This window comes from Mirounga angustirostris, unplaced genomic scaffold (genome assembly GCF_029215605.1).
Source record: "Mirounga angustirostris isolate CCGP_5_RB_7025 unplaced genomic scaffold, mMirAng1.0.hap1 SCAF_7, whole genome shotgun sequence".
NCBI lineage: Eukaryota > Metazoa > Chordata > Mammalia > Carnivora > Phocidae > Mirounga > Mirounga angustirostris.
The window spans coordinates 125,271,271-125,291,165 of record NW_026991715.1 but is presented as its reverse complement, the minus strand read 5'-3'; the positions used below and the strand labels follow the sequence as shown (position 1 = coordinate 125,291,165).

The 19,895-nt window shown below is 38.7% G+C and overlaps 1 protein-coding gene across 13 annotated transcripts in view; it reads right to left on the bottom strand.

The window, feature by feature from the left end:
* CPLANE1 (ciliogenesis and planar polarity effector complex subunit 1) overlaps nucleotides 1–19,895 on the bottom strand; it is a 146,330-nt gene that overhangs the window by 76,439 nt on the left and 49,996 nt on the right. For all 13 annotated transcript variants that reach the window (XR_008505067.2, XR_010413322.1, XR_010413323.1 and 10 more), the window contains 6 exons: nucleotides 15,985–16,123; nucleotides 15,186–15,295; nucleotides 14,869–15,027; nucleotides 14,641–14,749; nucleotides 11,901–12,201; nucleotides 8,649–9,552 (listed from right to left, as the gene is read on the bottom strand). Coding sequence is in view for 1 of the 13 variants with exons in the window: in XM_045862216.3 (XP_045718172.2) it covers nucleotides 8,649–9,552; nucleotides 11,901–12,201; nucleotides 14,641–14,749; nucleotides 14,869–15,027; nucleotides 15,186–15,295; nucleotides 15,985–16,123 (1,722 nt within the window). In the remaining 12 variants the exon portion in view is untranslated. The remainder of the gene's footprint in view (nucleotides 1–8,648; nucleotides 9,553–11,900; nucleotides 12,202–14,640; nucleotides 14,750–14,868; nucleotides 15,028–15,185; nucleotides 15,296–15,984; nucleotides 16,124–19,895) is intronic.

The window sequence follows — 19,895 nt, the reverse complement described above, 5'->3', positions numbered from 1 at the left end:
GATCCCAGGATCCTGGGATCGAGCCCCACATTGGGTTCCCTGCTCTGTGGGAAGCCTGCTTCTCCCTCTCCCACTCCCCCTGCTTGTGTTCCCTCTCTCACTCTGTCTCTCTGTGTCAAATAAATAAAATCTTAAAAAAAAAAATCGGGGTGCATGTGCCCCTTTGAATCAGTATTTTTGTATCCTTTGGACAAATACCTAGTAGTGTAATTGCTGGGTTGTAGGGTAGCTTTATTTTTAACTTTTTGATGAACCTCCATACTGTTTTCCAGAGTGGCTGCACCAGCTTGCATTCCCACCAACAGCGTAAGAGGGTTCCCTTCTCTGCATCCTTGCCAACATCTGTTGTTTCCTGTGTTAATTTTAGCCATTCTGACATGTATGATGTGGTATTTCATCATGCTTCTCATTTGTATTTCTCTGATGATGAGTGATGTTGAACATCTTTTCATGTGTCTGTTAGCCATCTGGATGTCTTCTTTGGAAAAATGTCTGTTCATGTCTTCTGCCCATTTCTTGATTGGTGATTATTTGTTCTTTGGATGTTGACTTTGATAAATTCTTTATACATTTTGGATACTAATCCTTTATCAGATATCATTTGCAAATATGTTCTCCAATTCAGCATGTTGCCTTTTAGTTTTATTGATTGTTTCCTTTGCTGTGCAGAAGCTTCTTGATGAAGTCCCAACCGTTCATTTTTGCTTTTGTTTCCCTTGCCTCCAGAGATGTACCTAGTAAGAAGTTGCAGCGACTGAGGTCAAAGAGGGTGCTGCCTGTGTTCTCCTCTAAGATTTTGATGGATTCCTGTTTCACATTTCAGTCTTTCATCCATTTGGAGTCTATTTTTTTTTTTGTATGGTGTAAGAAAGTGGTCCAGTTTCATTCTTCTGCATGTAGCTGTCCAATTTTCCCAACCATTTGTTGAAGAGACTTTCTTTTGTTCCATTGGATATTCTTTGCTGCTTTCTTGAAGATTAGTTGACCATATAGTTGTGGGTCCATTTCTGGGTTTTCTATTCTGTTCCATTGATCTATGGGTCTGTTTTTGTGCCAGTACCATACTGCCTTGATTACAGCTTCGTAATATAGCTTGAAGTCCGGAATTGTGGTGACTCCAGCTTTGGTTTTCTTTTTCAAGATTGCTTGGGCTACTCAGGGTCTTTTGTGGTTCCATACAAATTTTAGAATTGTTTGTTCTAGCTCTGTGAAAAATGGTGTTGGTATTTTGATAGGGATTGCATTAAATGTGTAGATTGCTTTAGGTAGTATAGACATTTTAACAATATTTGTTCTTTCAGTCCAGGAGTATGGAATGCTTTTCCATTTCTTTGTGTCATCTTCTATTTCTTTCATAAATGTTCTATAGTCTTCAGAGTACAGATCTTTTACCTCTTTGGTTAGGTTTGTTCCTAGATAGCTTATGGTTTTGGGTGCAATTGTAAATGGGATCGATTCCTTGATTTCTCTTTCCGCTGCTTCATCATTGTTGTATAGAAATGCAACAGACTTCTGTGCATTGCTTTTATATCCTGCAATTTTGCCAAATTCCTGTATCAGTTCTAGCAACTTTTTCGTGGAGTCTTTGGGTTTTCTAGAGTATCATGTCTTTTGTGAATAGTGAAAGTTTGACTTCTTCCTTGCCAATTTGGCTGCCTTTTATTTCTTTTTGTTGATTGCTGAGGCTAGGACTTCCAATATTAGGTCAAATAACAATGCTAAGAGTGGACATCCCTGTCTTGTTCCTGACCATAGAGGAAAAGCTCTCAGTTTTTCTCCATTGAGGATGATAGTAGCTTGGGTCTTTCATATATGGCCTTATGATGTTGAGGTATGTTCCCTCTATGCCAACTTTGTTGAGGTTTTTATCAAGAATGTGTGTGTACTGGGGCGTCTCGGTGGCTCGGCTGAGCATCCAACTCTTGATTTCAGCTCAAGTTGTGATCTCAGGATTGTGGGATCAAGCTCCTCATTGGGCTCTATGCTCAGCCGGAAGTCTGCTTGAGATTCTCTCCCTCTGTCTCTGCTCCTTCCCCCATTCATGCTGTCTCTCTAAAATAAATAAATCTTTAAAAAATTTTTTCCAAAAAAGGAAAAAAAAAATGGGTGCTGTACTTTGTGAAATGCTTCTTCTGCATCTATTGAGAGGATCATATGGTTCTTATCCTTTCTTTTATTAATGTGGTGTATCATGTTGATTGATTTGTGAATACTGAACCACCCTTGCAGCCCAGGAATAAATCCCACTTGATCATGGTGAATAATTCTTTTAATGTACTATTGAATTCAATTTGCTAGTAACTTGTTGAGAATTTCTGCATCGATGTTCATCAGGGACATTGCCCTGTAATTCTTTTTAGTGAGGTCTTTGGTTTTGGAATCAAGGTAATGCTGATCTCATAGAATGAGTTTGGAAGTTTTCCTTCCATTTCTATTTTTTGGAACACTTTGAAAAGAATAGCATTAACTCTTCTTTAAATGTTTGGTAGAATTCCCCTGGGAAGCCACCTAGCCCTGGACTTTTCTTTGTTGGGAGATTTTTTTTTATTATTTTATTATTTATTTATCTACTTACCTATTTATTCATTTATTTGAGAGGGAGAGGAGAGGAGCAGAGGGAAAGGGAGGGAGAGAACCTTGAGCAGTCTCCACACCCAGTACAGAGCCCAATGCAAGGCTCGATCTCACAACCCATGAGCTGAAATCAAGAGTCTGACACTTAACTGACTGAGCCAACCAGGTGCCCCTGTTGGGAGATTTTTTTATTACTGATTCAATTTCTTTGCTGGTTATGGGTCTGTTCAAATTTTCTATTTCTTCCTGTTTCGGCTTTGTAATTTATATGTTTCTAGGAATGTATCCATTTCTTCCAGATTGCCTAATTTGTTGGCATATAAGTGCTCATAATATTCACTTGTAATTGTTTGTATTTTTGTGGTGTTGATTGTGATCTCTTTTATTCATGATTCCATTTATTTGGATCCTTTCTCTTTTATTTTTGATAAGTCTGGCTAGGGGCTTATTAATTCTGTTAATTCTTCAAAGAACCAGCTCCTAGTTTCATTGATCTGTTTTTTTTGTTTGCTTCTATGTTTCTCTATCCTTCATTTCTGCTCTTAGTTTTATTATTACCCTTCTTCTGCTGGCTTTAGGCTTCATTTGCTGTTCCTTTTCTGGCCCCTTTAGGTGTAAGATTAGGTTGTGTATTTGAGACTCTCCCTGATTGTTGAGGTAGGCCTGTACTGCTATGTATTTCCCTCTTATGAACGCTTTTGCTGCATCTCAAAGGTTTTGAACCATCATGTTTTCATTATCATTTGCTTCCATGTATTTTTTGTATTTCTTCTTTAATTTCCTGGTTAACTCATTCATTCTTCAGTAGGATATTCTTTAACCTCCACGTATTTGTGGTCTTTCTAATTTTTTTCTTGTGGTTGACTTCACGTTTCATAGTATTGTGGTCTGAAAATATGCATGGTATGATCTCAATCTTTTTGTACTTTTTGAGGCCTGATTTGTGACCCAGTATGTGATCTATTCTGGAGAATCTTCCATGTGCACTGGAAAGAATCTGTATTCCGCTGCTTTAGGATGTAGTGTTCTGAATGGATCTGTTAAGTCCATCTGGTCCATGATGTCATTCAAAGCCCTTGCTGCCTTGTTGATTTTCTATGTAGATGATCTGTCCATTGCTGTGAGTGGGGTTTTATAGTCCCCTACTATTGCTGTATTGTTATCAATGAGTTTGTTCATGTTGTTACTAATTGATTTATATATCTGGGTGCTCCCAAGTTGGGGGCATAAATATTTACAATTGTTAGATCTTCTTGTTGGATAGACCCCTTTATTGTGATAAAGTGCCCACTTCCATCTCTTATTACAGTCTTTTGTTTAAAATATAGTTTGTTTGATGGGCATTAATCGGCATGTGATGTGATGAGCACTAAGTGTTATATGCAATTAATGAATCATTGAACATTGTATCAAAAACTAATGATGTTGGGGATGCCTGGGTGGCTCAGTCGGTTAAGTGTCTGCCTTTGGGTCAGGTCATGATCCCAGGGTCCTGGGATCAAGTCCCGCATCGGGCTCCCTGCTCAGCGGGGAGCCTGCTTCTCCCTCTGCCTGCTCTGCCTGCCCCTTCCCCTGTTTATGTGCACTCTCTCTCTCTCTCTCTGACAAATAAAATCTTTGAAAAAAAATGATGTTGGTTAGTTATGTTGGCTAATTTAATTTAAATTTTAAAAGAAGTTTCATTCTAAACACACACACACAAATATAGTTTGTCTGATATAAGTATGGCTACTCCAGCTTTCCTGGACATCCATTAGCATGGTTCTCTATCCCTTCACTTTCAATCTGCAGGTGTCTTTACGTCTAAAATGAGTCTCTTGTAGGTAGCATATAGATGGGTCTTGTTTTTGTTTTTATCCATTCGGATACCCTATGTCTTTTGATTGGAGCATTTAGTCCATTTACACTCAGAGTGATTATTGATAGATATGAATTTAGTGCCATTGTATTACCCGTAAGGTCGCTTTTCCTGTAGATTGTCTCTGGTCCTTTCTGGTCTTTGTTACTTTTGGTCTTTCTTTCCCACTCAAAGAGTCCCCTTTAATATTTCTTGCAGGGCTGGTTTAGTGGTCACGAACTCCTTTAGTTTTTGTTTGGGAAATTCTTTCTCTCTCCTTCTATTCTGAATGACGGCCTTGCTAGATAGAGTATTCTTGGCTGTATATTTTCTCCATTCAGCATTTTGAATATATCATGCCACTCCCTTATGGCCTGCCAGGTTTCAGTGGAGAGACTTGCTAACCTTATTTGCCTTCCCTTGTACGTTAGGGTTTTCTTTTCCCTTGCTGATTTCAGGATTCTTTCCTTATCTCTGTATTTTGCAAATTTTACTATGGTATGTCTTGGTATTGGCCTGCTTTTGTTGATTTTGATGGGGAATTCTCTGTGCCTTCTGGATTTGGATGTTTGTTTCCTTCCCCAGATTAGGGAAGTTTTCACCTATAATTTGCTCAAATAAACCTTCTGCCCCTTTTTCTCTCTTCTTCTGGGACTCCTATGATACGGATATTATTACACTTTATGGAGTTGCTGAGTTCCCTAAGTCTACATTCATGATAGAATCTTTCCCTCTTTTTTCAGCTTCATTATTTTCCATAACTTATTCATTCCTTTGCTTCTACCATCCTGTGGTCATTACATCCTGTCAATTTTATATCTTGGTTATAGCATTTTTTATTTTGGTCTGACTAATTTTTATGTTTTTTATCTCTGCAGTAAGGGACTCCCTGGTGTCTTCTATGCTTTTCTCAAGCCCAGCTAGTATTCTTAGGATTGTTGTTTTAAATTCCGGTTCAGGCATATTACTTCTGTTTTGATTATATCCCTGGCAGTGACCTCTTCTTTCCTTTGGGGTGAATTCCTCCATCTTGGCATTTTGTCTAGGTCTCTCTTCCGTGTGTTATGAAAGCCAGCTATGTTTCCTGCTCCTGAGAGTAACAGCTATATTAAGAAGAGGTTCTATACTGTCCAAGGCCTGGTGCTTCATGAAGTGTTTCTGGTGTATGCTGTGTGCACCCTGCTGTTATGTTTTGGCTACTCTTTCCCTCAGGTAGGTCCTCTGCAGAGTTTCTCCTTTCCTGCAGTAGGGAGTATTTGGACTCGTCCAGGGTGTGGCGAGTTTTAACTAGGTGTGTTTTAGTCTGCTTAAACGAGTCCAGGTCTGGGGTGCCTGGGTGGCTCAGTCAGTTAGCATCTGACTCAGATTTTGGCTAGGGTCATGATCTCAGGGTTGGAGGATTGAGCCCCATGTCAGGCCCCACATTCAGCACGGAGTGCTTGAGATTCTCTCTACCTCTCCCTCCCCTCTGCCCCTCCCTGCATGCGCTGAAAGAAAGGGGCTAGATCCTATTTCCCCTAGACCTTAAGCTTTGTAACACTCTATGGTCAGTAGGCTTAATGCATGGGGGGGGGGTCTGTGCTGACCTTCTGACGGGGGAGGGGGGCGCGGGACAGCTGCTGCTCTCTCAGGCACACTTGCCCTAGTTCAGAAGCACCTGCAGAGTGCAGAGAGGTGGGGCTTGATGTAAGTGGCTCAAGCCTCCACTGTGGGGTGCCATGCTGCTCACTGAAGTCCGTCTGTGCTGACTGGGGGGGGAGGGGGAGGAGGAAATGGCATCAGCTTGCTCTCTTGTCCCTGGAGAGGGGAGTTCATGCCTACCCCTGTTCAGGAAGCTCTCACAGAAGAGCAAACAATCTCCCCTTCTGTGTTCCAGGCTTCTGTCAGATCCTTGCCTTCACCCTGTCTGTCTGAGCCATCTGCCCACCTGGTGGTACAGTGCTCCTATTTTATCTCAGGCACACCGGCTGGGTTTCAAAACTCCACAAATTTTAGGGACCTGGCATGGACCCACGTTAGTCCTCTGTGGGAGGGTCTTGCTGTGCTGTGGCTGGTGCCAGATTATCCCAGAAGGGCAGCTGCACAAATGCACAGGGGCTTGGAGTTTATGTAAAGCTCAGCAAAAAGTGGGGTTCAGTTAGCTGCCCACAGCAGCTGCCTCTGCTTGTATGCTAATGAACAGGGCAGCTCAATGGCACCTGTGGGAGAATCAGCCTGTCCTTTGAATCCAAGCATTGACTTTTCCTCTCTAGCTATTAAAGTCCTAGATGACATCTTCTTCCAGTATAAGGCTATCTTGTCTACAATGAAAATCTGTTGTTTAGTGTAACCACTTTCATTAATTATTCTAGCTAGATCTTTTGGATACCTTGCAGGAGCTTCTACATCAGCACTTGCTACTTCATCTTGCTTGCACTTTTATGTTATGAAGATGGCTTCTTTCTTTAAACCTCATGAACCAACCTCTGCTTAGCTTCAATTTTTTCTTCTGCAGCTTCCTCACCTCCCCAGCCTTCACAGAATTGAAGAGTCAGGGTCTTGCTCTGGACTAGACCTTACTTCGGCTTATGGGAATGTTGTAGCTGCTCTGATCTTCCATCCAGACCGCTAAAACTTTCTCCGTATCAGCAATAAGGCTGTTTCATGTTCTTATCATTCATGTGTTCACTGGACTAGCACTTTTAATTTCCTTCAAGAACTTTTTCTTTGCATTCACAACATGGCTAACTATTTGTTGCAAGAAGTCTAGCTTTTGGCCTATGTCAGCTTTCAACGTGCCTTCTTCATTAAGCCTAATTAAGCCTAATTGTTTCTAAGTTTTGACTTAAAGTGAGATTCACTTGAACTAAACTTAAGAGCCCTTGTGGGGTTATTAAATGGACTAATTTCAATACTGTTGTGTCTCAGGGAATATGGAGGCCCAAGGAGAGGGAGCGAGATGGGGGAACAGCCAGTTGGTGGTAGAGTCAAAACGTACACATTTATTAAGTTCATCATCTAATATGGGCATGGTTCATGGTGCCCCAAAGCAATTACAATAGTAACATCAAAGATTACTGGTCATAAACCAACATAACAAATATAAGGATAATGGCAAAGTTTAAGAACTTAATTCTTTATTTTTGATGTAATGGAAAAGTTTAAGATATTGCAAGAGTTGTCAAAATGTGACAGAGACACGAGGTGAACAAATGTTATTAGAAAATGGTACAGATTTTGCTCAATGCGGGGTTAAGTCTTCAATTTGTATAAAATGCAGTATCTGCAACATATAATAAAGCAAAGTGCAATAAAACTAGGTATGCCTATACAAACTTTAAGTTATAAAGTAAATAAGGTCTGAGGAGCTAATGTAATATGGTAACTATACCTGAAATTTGCTAAGAGAGTAGAACTTATATGTCTCACCAAAAAAAAAGTAAGTATGTGAGGGGAATCCTTTCCCTATGTATATGTCTATTAAATCATCACACTGTATACTTCAAATATCTTAAAATTTTGCCAATTATACCTCAATAAAGCTGAGGGGAAAAAAAAAACAGAAAAAATTAGGAACTATTGGAATTCTCCAAATATTAAAAAAGTCCATTCCCAACTACTTTACCATACATAAATTGGTTTTCCAAAAAGTTCATCTCCATAGTTTTTTTTCCAGTGCAATAGCAACAACTCAATCAAAAGATATTTATGTAAAAATATTTGTTCTTGCAAACAGGTTAAAAGAGCAGCCCGCTAGTTGCCACTGGGTAGAGAAAAGAAAAAATAGCTAATAAGCACTAAGTTCTCTACTGATACCTATCTGCCTTTCTAGGTTTCGTTCTCTAAATTCTAGTCAAGACTATAAGAAAAATGACCCCCTAATGCATATGATGAGACACCAGTAATAAAAACTGTTTAGAGGCCTAGTCCTTCATCTGAACCAACCTGAAACTTGAAAGAGAAAGAATATAAATGCAATACCACTTGTAGCATTACTTAAAATTATCTCCTTTTTCTTTTTTATAAACACACATAAAACCTCAAAACCTTAAAGCCTCTATGAAAACATTTTACCCTAATTATTTTTGAGAATTAAAGGAATCACTTGAAGAAAAAAAATTTGGTTATGCAGATTATAATCAACACTGTCATTAACTTTGTTACTCGATGACTCTTTAATAGATGGAGAAATATAAAAAAAGTTTTAATCTACAATGAGAATTCTCAATTGTATACAAAAAAGAATTCAAGTACTTACCTTAAAAATGGCATTTTTTGCCTTATATGTAGCAAAATATGGTTGTTCCAAAAGCCACAATGATGTAAGAATGGCAGCTGTAGAGGTCTTTACACGAATGATGGGACTATATTCACAGGATAACTCAGTGAGACTAGGATCACAGAGCAGTCTTTTATTAGACCACCTTATCATCCATTCCAGCAGCCTTCTTATACTACTAAATGTGTTGTTTAGTACTAGAGGAAGATCTTCTTGAGGGTTAACATCATTGCATTGAATTGCTTTAAAAATACATCTTCTAGTTTTGTTGGACTTGGGATTCCAAAAAATATGGTTTGACAATCTCTGGATTACAGGTTTCTCTGAACTGTCATCTTGTAGTCTATAAACTGACTTTTGTTTTAAACCAAACAATCCACTTGTCCCTTCCTTTTTATCGACTTCATTCAAAGGATTCTCTAAAAATGGCCAGATTTCTTGAGTAACCGGTACTGAAGCTGAAAGTGCTTGGTTTTCTGACTTTTCAGACTCATATGACTCAGAAGCAACAAAGCAGGAGCCAGCTCTAAACACATTCTGGCTTTTGGCTTTGCCTTGACGTCGTTTTAATGTTGTATGTACATCAAAAAGTAAAGAATTAAGTTCGTGTTCTCTAAGATGTCCAGAAAAACTGGTTAGAAATGGAATGCCAGGATCCTTGGAATCAAGTAGGTCTCTTTCAAGAACATAACTCAAGAAGAGATCAAGAAATTTAATATATTCATCATCATCACGTTCAAATTCCCAAATACCTATTATAGGAAGTGCATTCTGTAATAACTTTTCATGATCTTTTCTTTCAAGATTTTCTTTCTGATTACATATCTTCTTTTTTTCATTGGACTTATCAATCGATGTTAATTCCACATGATTTGGTGCATCTCTAGCAAAAAAAATTGAAAAAGACAAAATTAAAGATTTAATCACTAAAACACATGTTAGAATTGACAACAAAAATTTTCTCCACTGATTGAATCATATATCTTTATATAATGCCTCAATGCCTTTCAAATGAGGGAGTTAGACTAAATGAACATTCTGATTAAAAAAATATAACACACTAATACCAAAAGGGGGAAATTTGTGTTAAAAAAGACTGAAATGGGGGCGCCTGGGTGGCTCAGTTAAGAGTCTGCCTTCGGCCCAGGTCATGATCCCAGGGTCCTGGGATCGAGCCCTGCATCATGCTCCTTGCTCAGCAGGGAAGCCTGCTTCTCCTTCTCCCTCTACCTGCTGCTCCCCCTGCTTGGGCTCACTCTCTCTGTCAAATAAATAAATAAAATCTTTAAAAAAAAAAAAGACAAATGTGTTTATAGAAATTTCACTTTTAAAAACATGAATTTTTGGGGCGCCTGGGTGGCTCAGTTGGTTAAGTGACTGCCTTCGGCCCAGGTCATGATCCTGGAGTCCCGGGATCGAGTCCCACATCGGGCTCCCTGCTCGGCAGGGATTCTGCTGCTCCCTCTGACCCTCCCCCCTCATGCTCTCTCTGTCTCATTCTCTCTCAAATAAATAAATAAAATCTTTAAGAAAATAAAAATAAATAAAAATAAAAATAAAAACATGAATTTTCTGGAAAAAAAAGGTCCACTAATAGGTCAGAATTTAGGAATATAAAGTCAATAAAAATCATAAGCCACCAATATACATCTTAATTTATCGTTTCTTGTTTTTTGCATCTGCCCCTTTCAGCCTTCCCCGTACAATGTGTAACAAGCAGGACTGCCCTCAAGACTGTACTACACAAAAGTTGGGAATTTTTTCTAAACTTTCTGCTGCTACTAAACCTGTTAGGCAAACCCTTTAACTGCCAATCATAATTACTTTTTAAATCTGTTTCCTTTCAACATGATCCTTAGGGAAGAACAGATTCCTAGTTCCCTCAGTAAAAGAAATAAAGGGTTCGTGTTAAGGCACCTGGACTGAAGGTGTCATGTCTCTTCTTATTAAGAAGGCACAGTAAGCAGCCTCCAGTGTATTCCACCAAAATTGCTTGGTGAAACAAGCACACCATTTATAATACTATTAGGTATGATTTAAGCAGACATTTATGTTTGAAGTAGATAAAATTATTTCATTTAAACAAGATTATGGTTGATTATATAGTCTTTCAGTCATGAAAAGGATAAACTACATAGCAGATAATGGAATTATAAAGAAAAAAATTTACCTAGAGTAACAGAAGTTTAAATGGTAAGAATTTCTAGACAATTTATAGACAAGTTTCAAAGATGAATGTGCAATTTCCTTTCCCTGGAAACCCTTAAAAATAATATTGCTGGGCACCTGGGTGGCTCAGTTGGTTAAGCGACTGCCTTCAGCTCAGGTCATGATCCCAGGGTCCTGGGATCAAGTCCCACATCGGGCTCCCTGCTCTGCGGGGAGCCTGCTTCTCCCTCTCCCACTCCCCCTGCTTGTGTTCCCTCTCTCGCTGTGTCTCTGTCAAATAAATAAATAAAATCTTAAAAAAAAAAAAATAATAATATTGCTAACTCAATAATCCTAAATTATTTAATCTAAAGATTACTAAAAAAACTAAAATGGGGTGCCTGGGTGGCTCAGGTGGTTAAGCGTCTGCCTTCAGTTCAGGTCATGATCCCAGTGTCCCTGCTCAGCTGGGAGTCTGTATCTCCCTCTCCCGCTGCCCCTCTCTCCCTACTTGTGTTCTCTCACTCTCTCTCAAATAAATAAATAAAATCTTAAAAAAAAACCACTAAACTAAATGCCCCCCCACTGGACTCTAGAATTTCATCTACTTACCTGATTTTATACTATCAGGTAGCAAAATTATTTCATATCTCAATAATATTTTTAATGAATTTTCAAATGTACAGTTTCATTTTACACTCCTAACATCCTTGTGAGTCAGGGAGGGTAGCACTTATCATTCATATTGTTAACAATGCAATCAGTGAGGGACAAGAAATCGGCTTCTCTCTTGCATGAACATACTGGAAATATGTTTTTCCAAAGGAAGTGAATGCTTGCTATTAAGAGATCTCAACTGGGGGCACCTGAGTGGTCAGATGGTTAAGCGTCTGCCTTCGGCTCAGGTCATGATCCCAGGGTCCTGGCATCGAGCCCCACATCGGGCTCCCTGCTCAGTGGGGAGTCTGCTTCCCCCTCTCCCTCTGCCTCTCCCCCTGCTGATGCTCCCTCTCTCTGTATCTGTCTCAAGTGAATAAATAAAATCTTTCTAAAAAAAAAAAGAGAGAGAGATCTCAACTGTACCTTTGATAGACACGTATCCTACGTTTTTCTTCAACTGACAATGCTTCCGAGAAGGTGTCTGCTGTATCTGCATCACTGTGGACTAGAGAATTCCCCAGTTCCGTGAGTGTGCTTCTGCTCAAACTAGTTCCTAGGGAAAACCTATCAAAACCTGGAACCTCAGCTGGTTTTTCTTCTCCAACTGGTTCCCAGATATTCATCTCAAAAGAACCTATATTTCTCTGCACACGTTTTAGGGCTTTCACTCTCACTTTATGTATAGAATGCATAATAACAGACATCATTTCCTCGGTTTGGGAACCTATAAGGGAAAAAACAAAAGGCCTTAGAGTAAATTAAAATGTTTCCATTCAAGGGGCGCCTGGGTGGCTCAGATGGTTAAGCGTCTGCCTTCGGCTCAGGTCATGATCCCGGGGTCCTGGGATCGAGCCCCACATCGGGCTCCTGGCTCAGCCGGGAGTCTGCTTCTCCCTCTCCCTCTGCCTCTCCCACTGCTCATGCTCTCTCTCACTCTCTGTATCTCTGTGTCTCAAATGAATAAATAAAATCTTTTAAAAAAAAAATTAAAATTAAAAAAAAAAAAAATGTTTCCATTCAAGACAAAGGGGGACCCAATTCCACTCCCTCCTGGGAACACGGAATCCAACTGATGACTAAGATTTATTTCTATATTCTTACAGAGCATGCTTTCTTCAGGATTTGTTAGAAAGCTATGTTCCGCATTTTGAAGTAGAATTGCAGAAGTTAGAGAAGGTCCATTAAAGAACAATAAAAGGGACAGAATCCAGACTCCATAAGACCATATGCCCTGGAAAACAAAAAATTAAGAAGTAATTTAACTATTTCAGGGCACCTGGGTGGCTCAGTTGGTTGAGTGTCTGGCTCTTGATTTCAGCTCAGGTTGTGGTCTCGGGGTCATGGGCTGGAGCCCCATCCAGGCTCCGCGCTGGGCATGGAGCCTGCTTGAGATTCTCTCTCCCCCTCTCCCTCTGCCCCTCTCCCTGCACTCACTCTCCCTCTCTCAAATAAATAAACAAATCTTTTTTAAAAAGAATTTAACTGTTTAAAAAATCAGATAATTACAGAAAGAATCACTATAATTTTTCCATTCCCGAGTGATAAATAAGAGAAAAGGAGTATAATTTTAGCCAAAGAAACAAGAACACCTTTCTGACTTCAAATAACGGGAAACAATAGGAAGGGAAGGTTTTCAAGGCTGCCTACAGAAAAAATCTTAAACATTATTATACATAAGCAGGACATTTTAGAGAATGTCAAAAAAGTATAAAGAAAAATATAAAACAAATATATTAATGCAATAATGTACAATCACAGGACATAACTAGACTTAAATACTAGAGTTATTAAAAAAGAGGGTAATTTAGGGGCGCCTGGGTGGCTCAGTCGTTAAGCGTCTGCCTTCGGCTCAGGTCATGATCCCAGGGTCCTGGGATCGAGCCCCACATCAGGCTCCCTGCTCTGTGGGAAGCCTGTTTCTCCCTCTCCCACTCCCGCTGCTTGTGATCCTGCTGTGTCTCTCTCTGTCAAATAAATAAATAAAATCTTTAAAAGAAAAAAAAAAGAGGGTAATTTGAATTCTTTAAAAATTTCCACATGTGAATGTATTTAATGTCACTGAATTGTATACTTAAAAATGGCAAATTTTATATTATGTATATTTTAACCACAAGAAAAAAAATTTCCACAAGGGCATCTTGAATGTATAGGATAAAATTAGCAATACAAATAACCATAAAGGAAGAGGAAGAATAGTTTTCTTTTTTTTTTTTTAAGATTTTATTTATTTATTTATTTTGACAGAGAGACAGCGAGAGAGGGAACACAAGCAGGGGGAGGGGTAGAGAGAGAAAAGCAGGCTTCCTGCTGAGCAGGGAGCCAGATGTGGGATCATGACCTGAGCCAAAGGCAGATGCTTAATGACTGAGCCACCCAGGCACCCCAAGAATACTAGTTTTCAATAAAATATCTGCATTATGCAAAGAGCTATATGCTCATTTTATATATCTTATTTAATCCTTTCTCTTTTTTTTGAGAGAGAGAGAGTGTGCAGAGGGAGGGGCAGACGGAGACAGAGAGAATCTTTTTTTTTTTTTTTTAAGATTTTATTTATTTGCGAGAGAGACAATGAGAGAGAGAGCATGAGAGGGAGGAGGGTCAGAGGGAGAAGCAGACTCCCTGCTGAGCAGGGAGCCTGATGTGGGACTCGATCCCGGGACTCCAGGATCATGACCTGAGCCAAAGGCAGTCGCTTAACCAACTGAGCCACCCAGGCGCCCGAGAGGGAGAATCTTAAGCAGGCTCCACGCCCAGCGAGGAGCCCAACATGGGACTCAATCTCACAACCCTAAGCCAAAATCAAGAGTCTGCCACTTAACTGACTGAGTTACCCATGAGCCCCTTAATCCTCTTTTAATACACATTCATAAAGTAGGTATTATTATACCCATTTTACAAATAAGGAAATGAGACCCATAGAGACTGAGAAACTTGCCTATAATCACACAGCTATTAACTGACAGAGCCATGACATGAAGTCAGCTTTGTCTGGTTCCAAAGCAAAACTGGTAATGGAGGAGTGCTTATTTCTGCCTTTTCATACTATCTTCAAAGAAAGGAGAAATGCATAAAAACATAAGCACCAGAAATTACATGCTTTCAAAAGAAAATGAGAATCTTCCATAATTCATCTATCAGGTATCTAAGAAATGACAAATACTACCTTTCACAACACAGTGTCTGAGTCTCTGCTGAAGAGAGTGATATTTTTCTCTTAAAGGAACCCTTATGTCTTCAGGATTGGGAAATGCTTTCACAAAAATTTCTGCTACCTTCAGAAAAATTAAAAAAGTGAGTTTTATAAGCAACATCATTCTTAATTAAAATAAAGCAAAAATCCTTTAAAGTCTCTGATTTTCATTTAGTTTGTTTTCACCTACATTCACATTACCTTTCTGATTGGTGGCAGTTCTCCAATAAGGCTCAAAATTAGATCCTGAATAAGTTCTTCAATATCAGAAAACCGAGAGAAGGGCAGCATTCTGTACGCCCACTCCACTGCACTGAGGCAGTGCTCAACCATACAAGAATCAAACTCCACTTCGAGGTCCTAAAAGGATATTGAGAAATACATTTCCTTTTCAATTTAGATGGAAAGATCAGGATGAGTTCAAAAGAAAGATTGTTATTAACAGTAAAATCTTCTATCAAGCAATAATTTGCCAAGTAATGTTTGTTCATTTCCCTTATTCTTGTGCAAGTAAATACCTTTTTTCCCTCCACATTTTCTCTTGCTTTCTGATACTGCCTGCAACTATAGGATAACTTATCACGAATATGTAGCATCCAACACAAAGCACAAAGTTCTCTGAAGCAACCTAAATCAGGAATGCAAATATGAAAAATTGGATGAGTATATACATTCATATAATAACAACTTCATCCCTGCTCGTTTTTTCCCCCAAAATAAATGTCCTTATTTTGTTGATTATAAAAGAAACATATGTTCATTGACAACACCTTATATAAAAGTCATGAAAATCCTTTCAGAATTTTTATGTACATTATTCTAGAATATTTCATGCATGGGCAGTTGCATAAAAATATTGAAAACATTTTTAGAGTAAATAACTTACTCTATTTACTAGAAGTTTACTTGCTTTAAGCTTCATCGCGTATTGTAGATAATGTTCAAAACCAATATACACAGCTCTTCTTAATACTGTATAGTTAATTTATTTGGAAAATCCCTTATGATAGGCAACTAAGTTTAAAATTTTTCAATACTAGAGACATACTTTCCACTATTAAACAATTTTTTAATTAAAAGCAATAAAAGTACACAAAGACATATATAATCATACTATGTATGCTGTGTTGAACCTAGGTCTTTTTTTCATTTAATGTATCCTGGTTATCTTTCCATGGTGGTAACATACACATACTGTCTTTTCATTGCCAATATAGTATTCCATTGTATAGAAACTTCCCCAAATCAACTGTTTATATTATATCATTATTAATATTTGGGCCTAATTTCTAAGCAAGCAGTTCATTTTGGACAAACCTATTGCTTTAATGGAAACTTCATCAAGCTTGTGGTCTCCAGCTGCTCCAGGTCGAAAGAATGCTATACCTCCTTTACAGTAATTAAGTAATGACTGAGGGAAAGGACTCAATGAAGGAAGGGACCCTTTCATTCGAATCTGAAAGAATGACAGAATATGTTAGTTATCAGTGATCTAAATCTATTTTTGAGGAAGCTATAAAGGAACAAACAAGGCAGGTAAGATAAACCATATAGAATGGAAAACACAGCATGGTTCCTATACTATGTAAGAAAATATCCCTGAAATGAGCTGTACTTTCAGAAACTTAGCTCACAAATTTAATTCAAGAATTCACTAGGCTAGGGACGCTTGGGTGGCTCAGTTGGTTAAGCATCTGCCTTCAGCTCAGGTCATGATCCCAGAGTCCTGGCATCAAGTCCCGCATTGGGCTCCTGGCTCAACAGGGAGCCTGCTTCTCCCTCTGCCTGCCGCTCCCCCTGCTTCTCCGCTCTCTGATAAATAAATGAATAAATAAAATCTTTTTAAAAAAAAAAAGAAAGAAATTCACTAGGCTAGATCACAAAAAGAGAAAAGAAGATTTCAATCAAATTTTTTTCATCACTCAGTTTTGCCTGTATAAAAAGAATTTAATGCTATTTGTCCTGACTTTCCCCAAAGGCATAATAAAGGAAAAAAAGATATTTAAGTATCTCTCATCCAAAACAAAACTATGTGCAGTACCTAAAAATAAATACAACAAAAGTTATATCTACCTATATAATTTTTAAAAAACTTAAGTGACAGAATTAGAAAGTCACCATCTGGCAACTCCTAATAAAGTAATGACTCCAGCAAGGATAATCAATAAATGTTCAATTAGGTAAAAAGTTGCTGGGCTGAAGGAGAACATGAGTGGGTAAAACACAACCCAAACTCATGAATCCCTCTTACCATCACTAAAAGTGAGATAAAAAGTCCTGTGTGTCAAATGATATGATGCAACAGGGAAGTATACCATACCATTTATGAAGGACCCATTTCTAAGAAAATGTGAACCTGATCAAGCCTCTGTACCTCAATGAGTATAGAGTAATTACTAGTTTATGGGGAAATAAAAGGAAAGAGGAATAAATTAAATGATACTAAATGGATAAACTATCAAACACATGCAGAATATGGTACAGGACAAATTTCTCTACAAATCAACAAGAGAAAAGAAATTAAAGGAAACTGCTACAGAATAAAAGAAAAGGAATCTAGGGGCGCCTGGGTGGCTCAGTTGGTTAAGCGACTGCCTTCGGCTCAGGTCATGATCCTGGAGTCCCGGGATCGAGTCCCGCATCGGGCTCCCTGCTCGGCAGGGAGTCTGCTTCTCCCTCTCCCACTCCCCGTTTGTGTTCCCTCTCTCGCTGTGTCTTTCTCTGTCAAATAAATAAAAAATCTTTAAAAAAAAAAAAAAAAAAGAAAAGGAATCTAAGAGACATAAACCTGAAAACAAAAGGATTAGCAGCAGGTTTGTAATCTACTTTCTCCCTCTTCTATTCACTTCCATAAAGACATGATCTTATCAAATCCCCTTGTAAGCATGCTAATGACAGACTTCTTGTCAAACAATTGAACAGTATTTACTAGATGTACAGAGCCTAGCTAGGTTGGTTATTATAAATAAACGTAGCATGCATGGATTTATGGAGTATGGCTCACTGAAAATGTCACACAAGCTATATAATTAAAGAGATATAAAAAAGGAGATGTTCAGTAACTGATACTCTTTTGCGTCATGATGTTAAACAGAGGCCAGATCACATTCTTCCACAGCAAGAAAAACCTTGGGAACAACATATGCAATTGCAGGTTTCACCTGTGTCTTTTAGTTATATCCTTGAAATCATTGGTATAAAGTTTGATCCTGGGTAAGTCTGTTGATTCTTATGAGTCAGACTTGATAATATAGTCCTTCCTATAATCTCATAACCAAACATGGGTGAACTTCAGTTGGACCTTGATTCCAAAAAACCTACTTTAAAAAAAACATTTTCAAAATCAGGGAAATTTTATTATGGACCAGGTGTTAGATATTAATAAGGAATTATTGTTAACATTGGCATAAGAGTATGGTGGTTTTAAAATATGTCCACAAATCCTTTAAGACTCCTCCCTTCAGAGGTAGAGCCTAACTTCCCTCACCTGGATTGTAGATCATTCTAAGTAACTAGTTTCTAATCAACAGAATACAAAGTGGTTGTATTGATTTCTGGGAATAAATCACAAAGGCATCATAGCTTTCGCCCTGCTGTCTTTTGAATCACTTGCTCAGGGGAAGCCTCTTGCTAACAACCAGCACAAACTTCTTAGCCACACTCAAGAGTTTCTTGTAATCCGATCTCTGCTCCCTGTCAAGCGTTCAGATTCCTACAGCAACAGTCCATATTTTGGTATGCAACTTAATGAGAAATGTGATTTTTTTGCTTTCATGAATAAAGACCTTATAATTTTGGTAGCAACAAGTGTTCCACCATTCCAACCAATTTAGAAAACATCAATTTACTACAACCAAATTTGTAATTAGATTATATGCCCAATAAAGTATAAATGAAGGAGGTAGGGAAAACAGCAATATAGGGAATCACTTATAAGTCATTAATATTTCTGTAAGAATGGATCTCCACATTTTTGGTATCTCTCCCAAGATCAATAAATTCATGGGCTAACAATAAAACTATCACATAAATTGGAGGAATAGTGAATTAGAGGGAATTTATGGTCCTTCTGTATATAGCCCAGGGGTTGATAACAAGCCTTAAAGATAAGCCACAAGTCACACGAGGCACTGGGCAATCAGAGTAGCAATGACTACATACAAAGGCTCTAGTCGATGGCCTGTTATTCCTAGGAGGCATGTTTTCAGCTATGTCACTAAAGTCTTAACGCTAGCTGAATTAGTTAAAGCTGGATTAAGTGAGATTACTGTCAGGATTTGTACATAAGATCAAACTTCTATGCAAATCTAATTTTCAACTTCATTGTAGAAAACTGTTTACTTAAACAATTTTTAAAATGAAGTTTCCTGGGCGCCTGGGTGGCTCAGTTGGTTAAGCGACTGCCTTCGGCTCAGGTCATGATCCTGGAGTCCCGGAATCGAGTCCCGCATTGGGCTCCCTGCTCAGCGGGGGGTCTGCTTATCCCTCTGACCCTCCTCTTCCCTCTCATGCTCTCTGTCTCCCATTCTCTCTCTCAGATAAATAAAAAAATAAAAATAAAAAATCTTAATAAAATGAAGTTTCCTATAATAAACAGGCTCAGTAGATCCTGAAACTATTAAAACCAATCTTTCAATAACACAGGAAAACTCTTCGCCCTTCTTAGTAAACATGCTTTAAAAACAACTTTGGGGGGGAGCCTGGGTGGCTCAGTTGGTTAAGCGACTGCCTTCAGCTCAGGTCATGATCCTAGAGTCCCAGGATCGAGTCCCACATCGGGCTCCCTGCTCAGCAGGGGGTCTGCTTCTCCCTCTGACCCTCTTCCCTCTCATGCTCTCTGTCTCTCATTCTCTCTCTCAAATAAATAAATAAAATCTTAAAAAAAAATAAAAAATAAAAACAACTTTGGGATGACAAGATACAGAAAGGGTACAATTTCATGTTATATTTTTATGGTAGCTGTAAGCAAATTTTACAAACCTTTCTTTCTAAAAAAAAGTCTAATTTTCAAAAACAACTTGGTAACTTCTCAAAGTCTAAAGGTTCCTACTAAAAAAAGTTGTAAATTCTTGTTTTAAATATAATCAAGGGGGCGCCTGAGTGGCTCAGTTGGTTGAGTGACTGCCTTCGGCTCAGGTCATGATCCTGGAGTCCCTGGATCGAGTCCCGCATCGGGCTCCCTGCTCGGCGGGGAGTCTGCTTCTCCCTCTGACCCTCCCCCCTCTCAT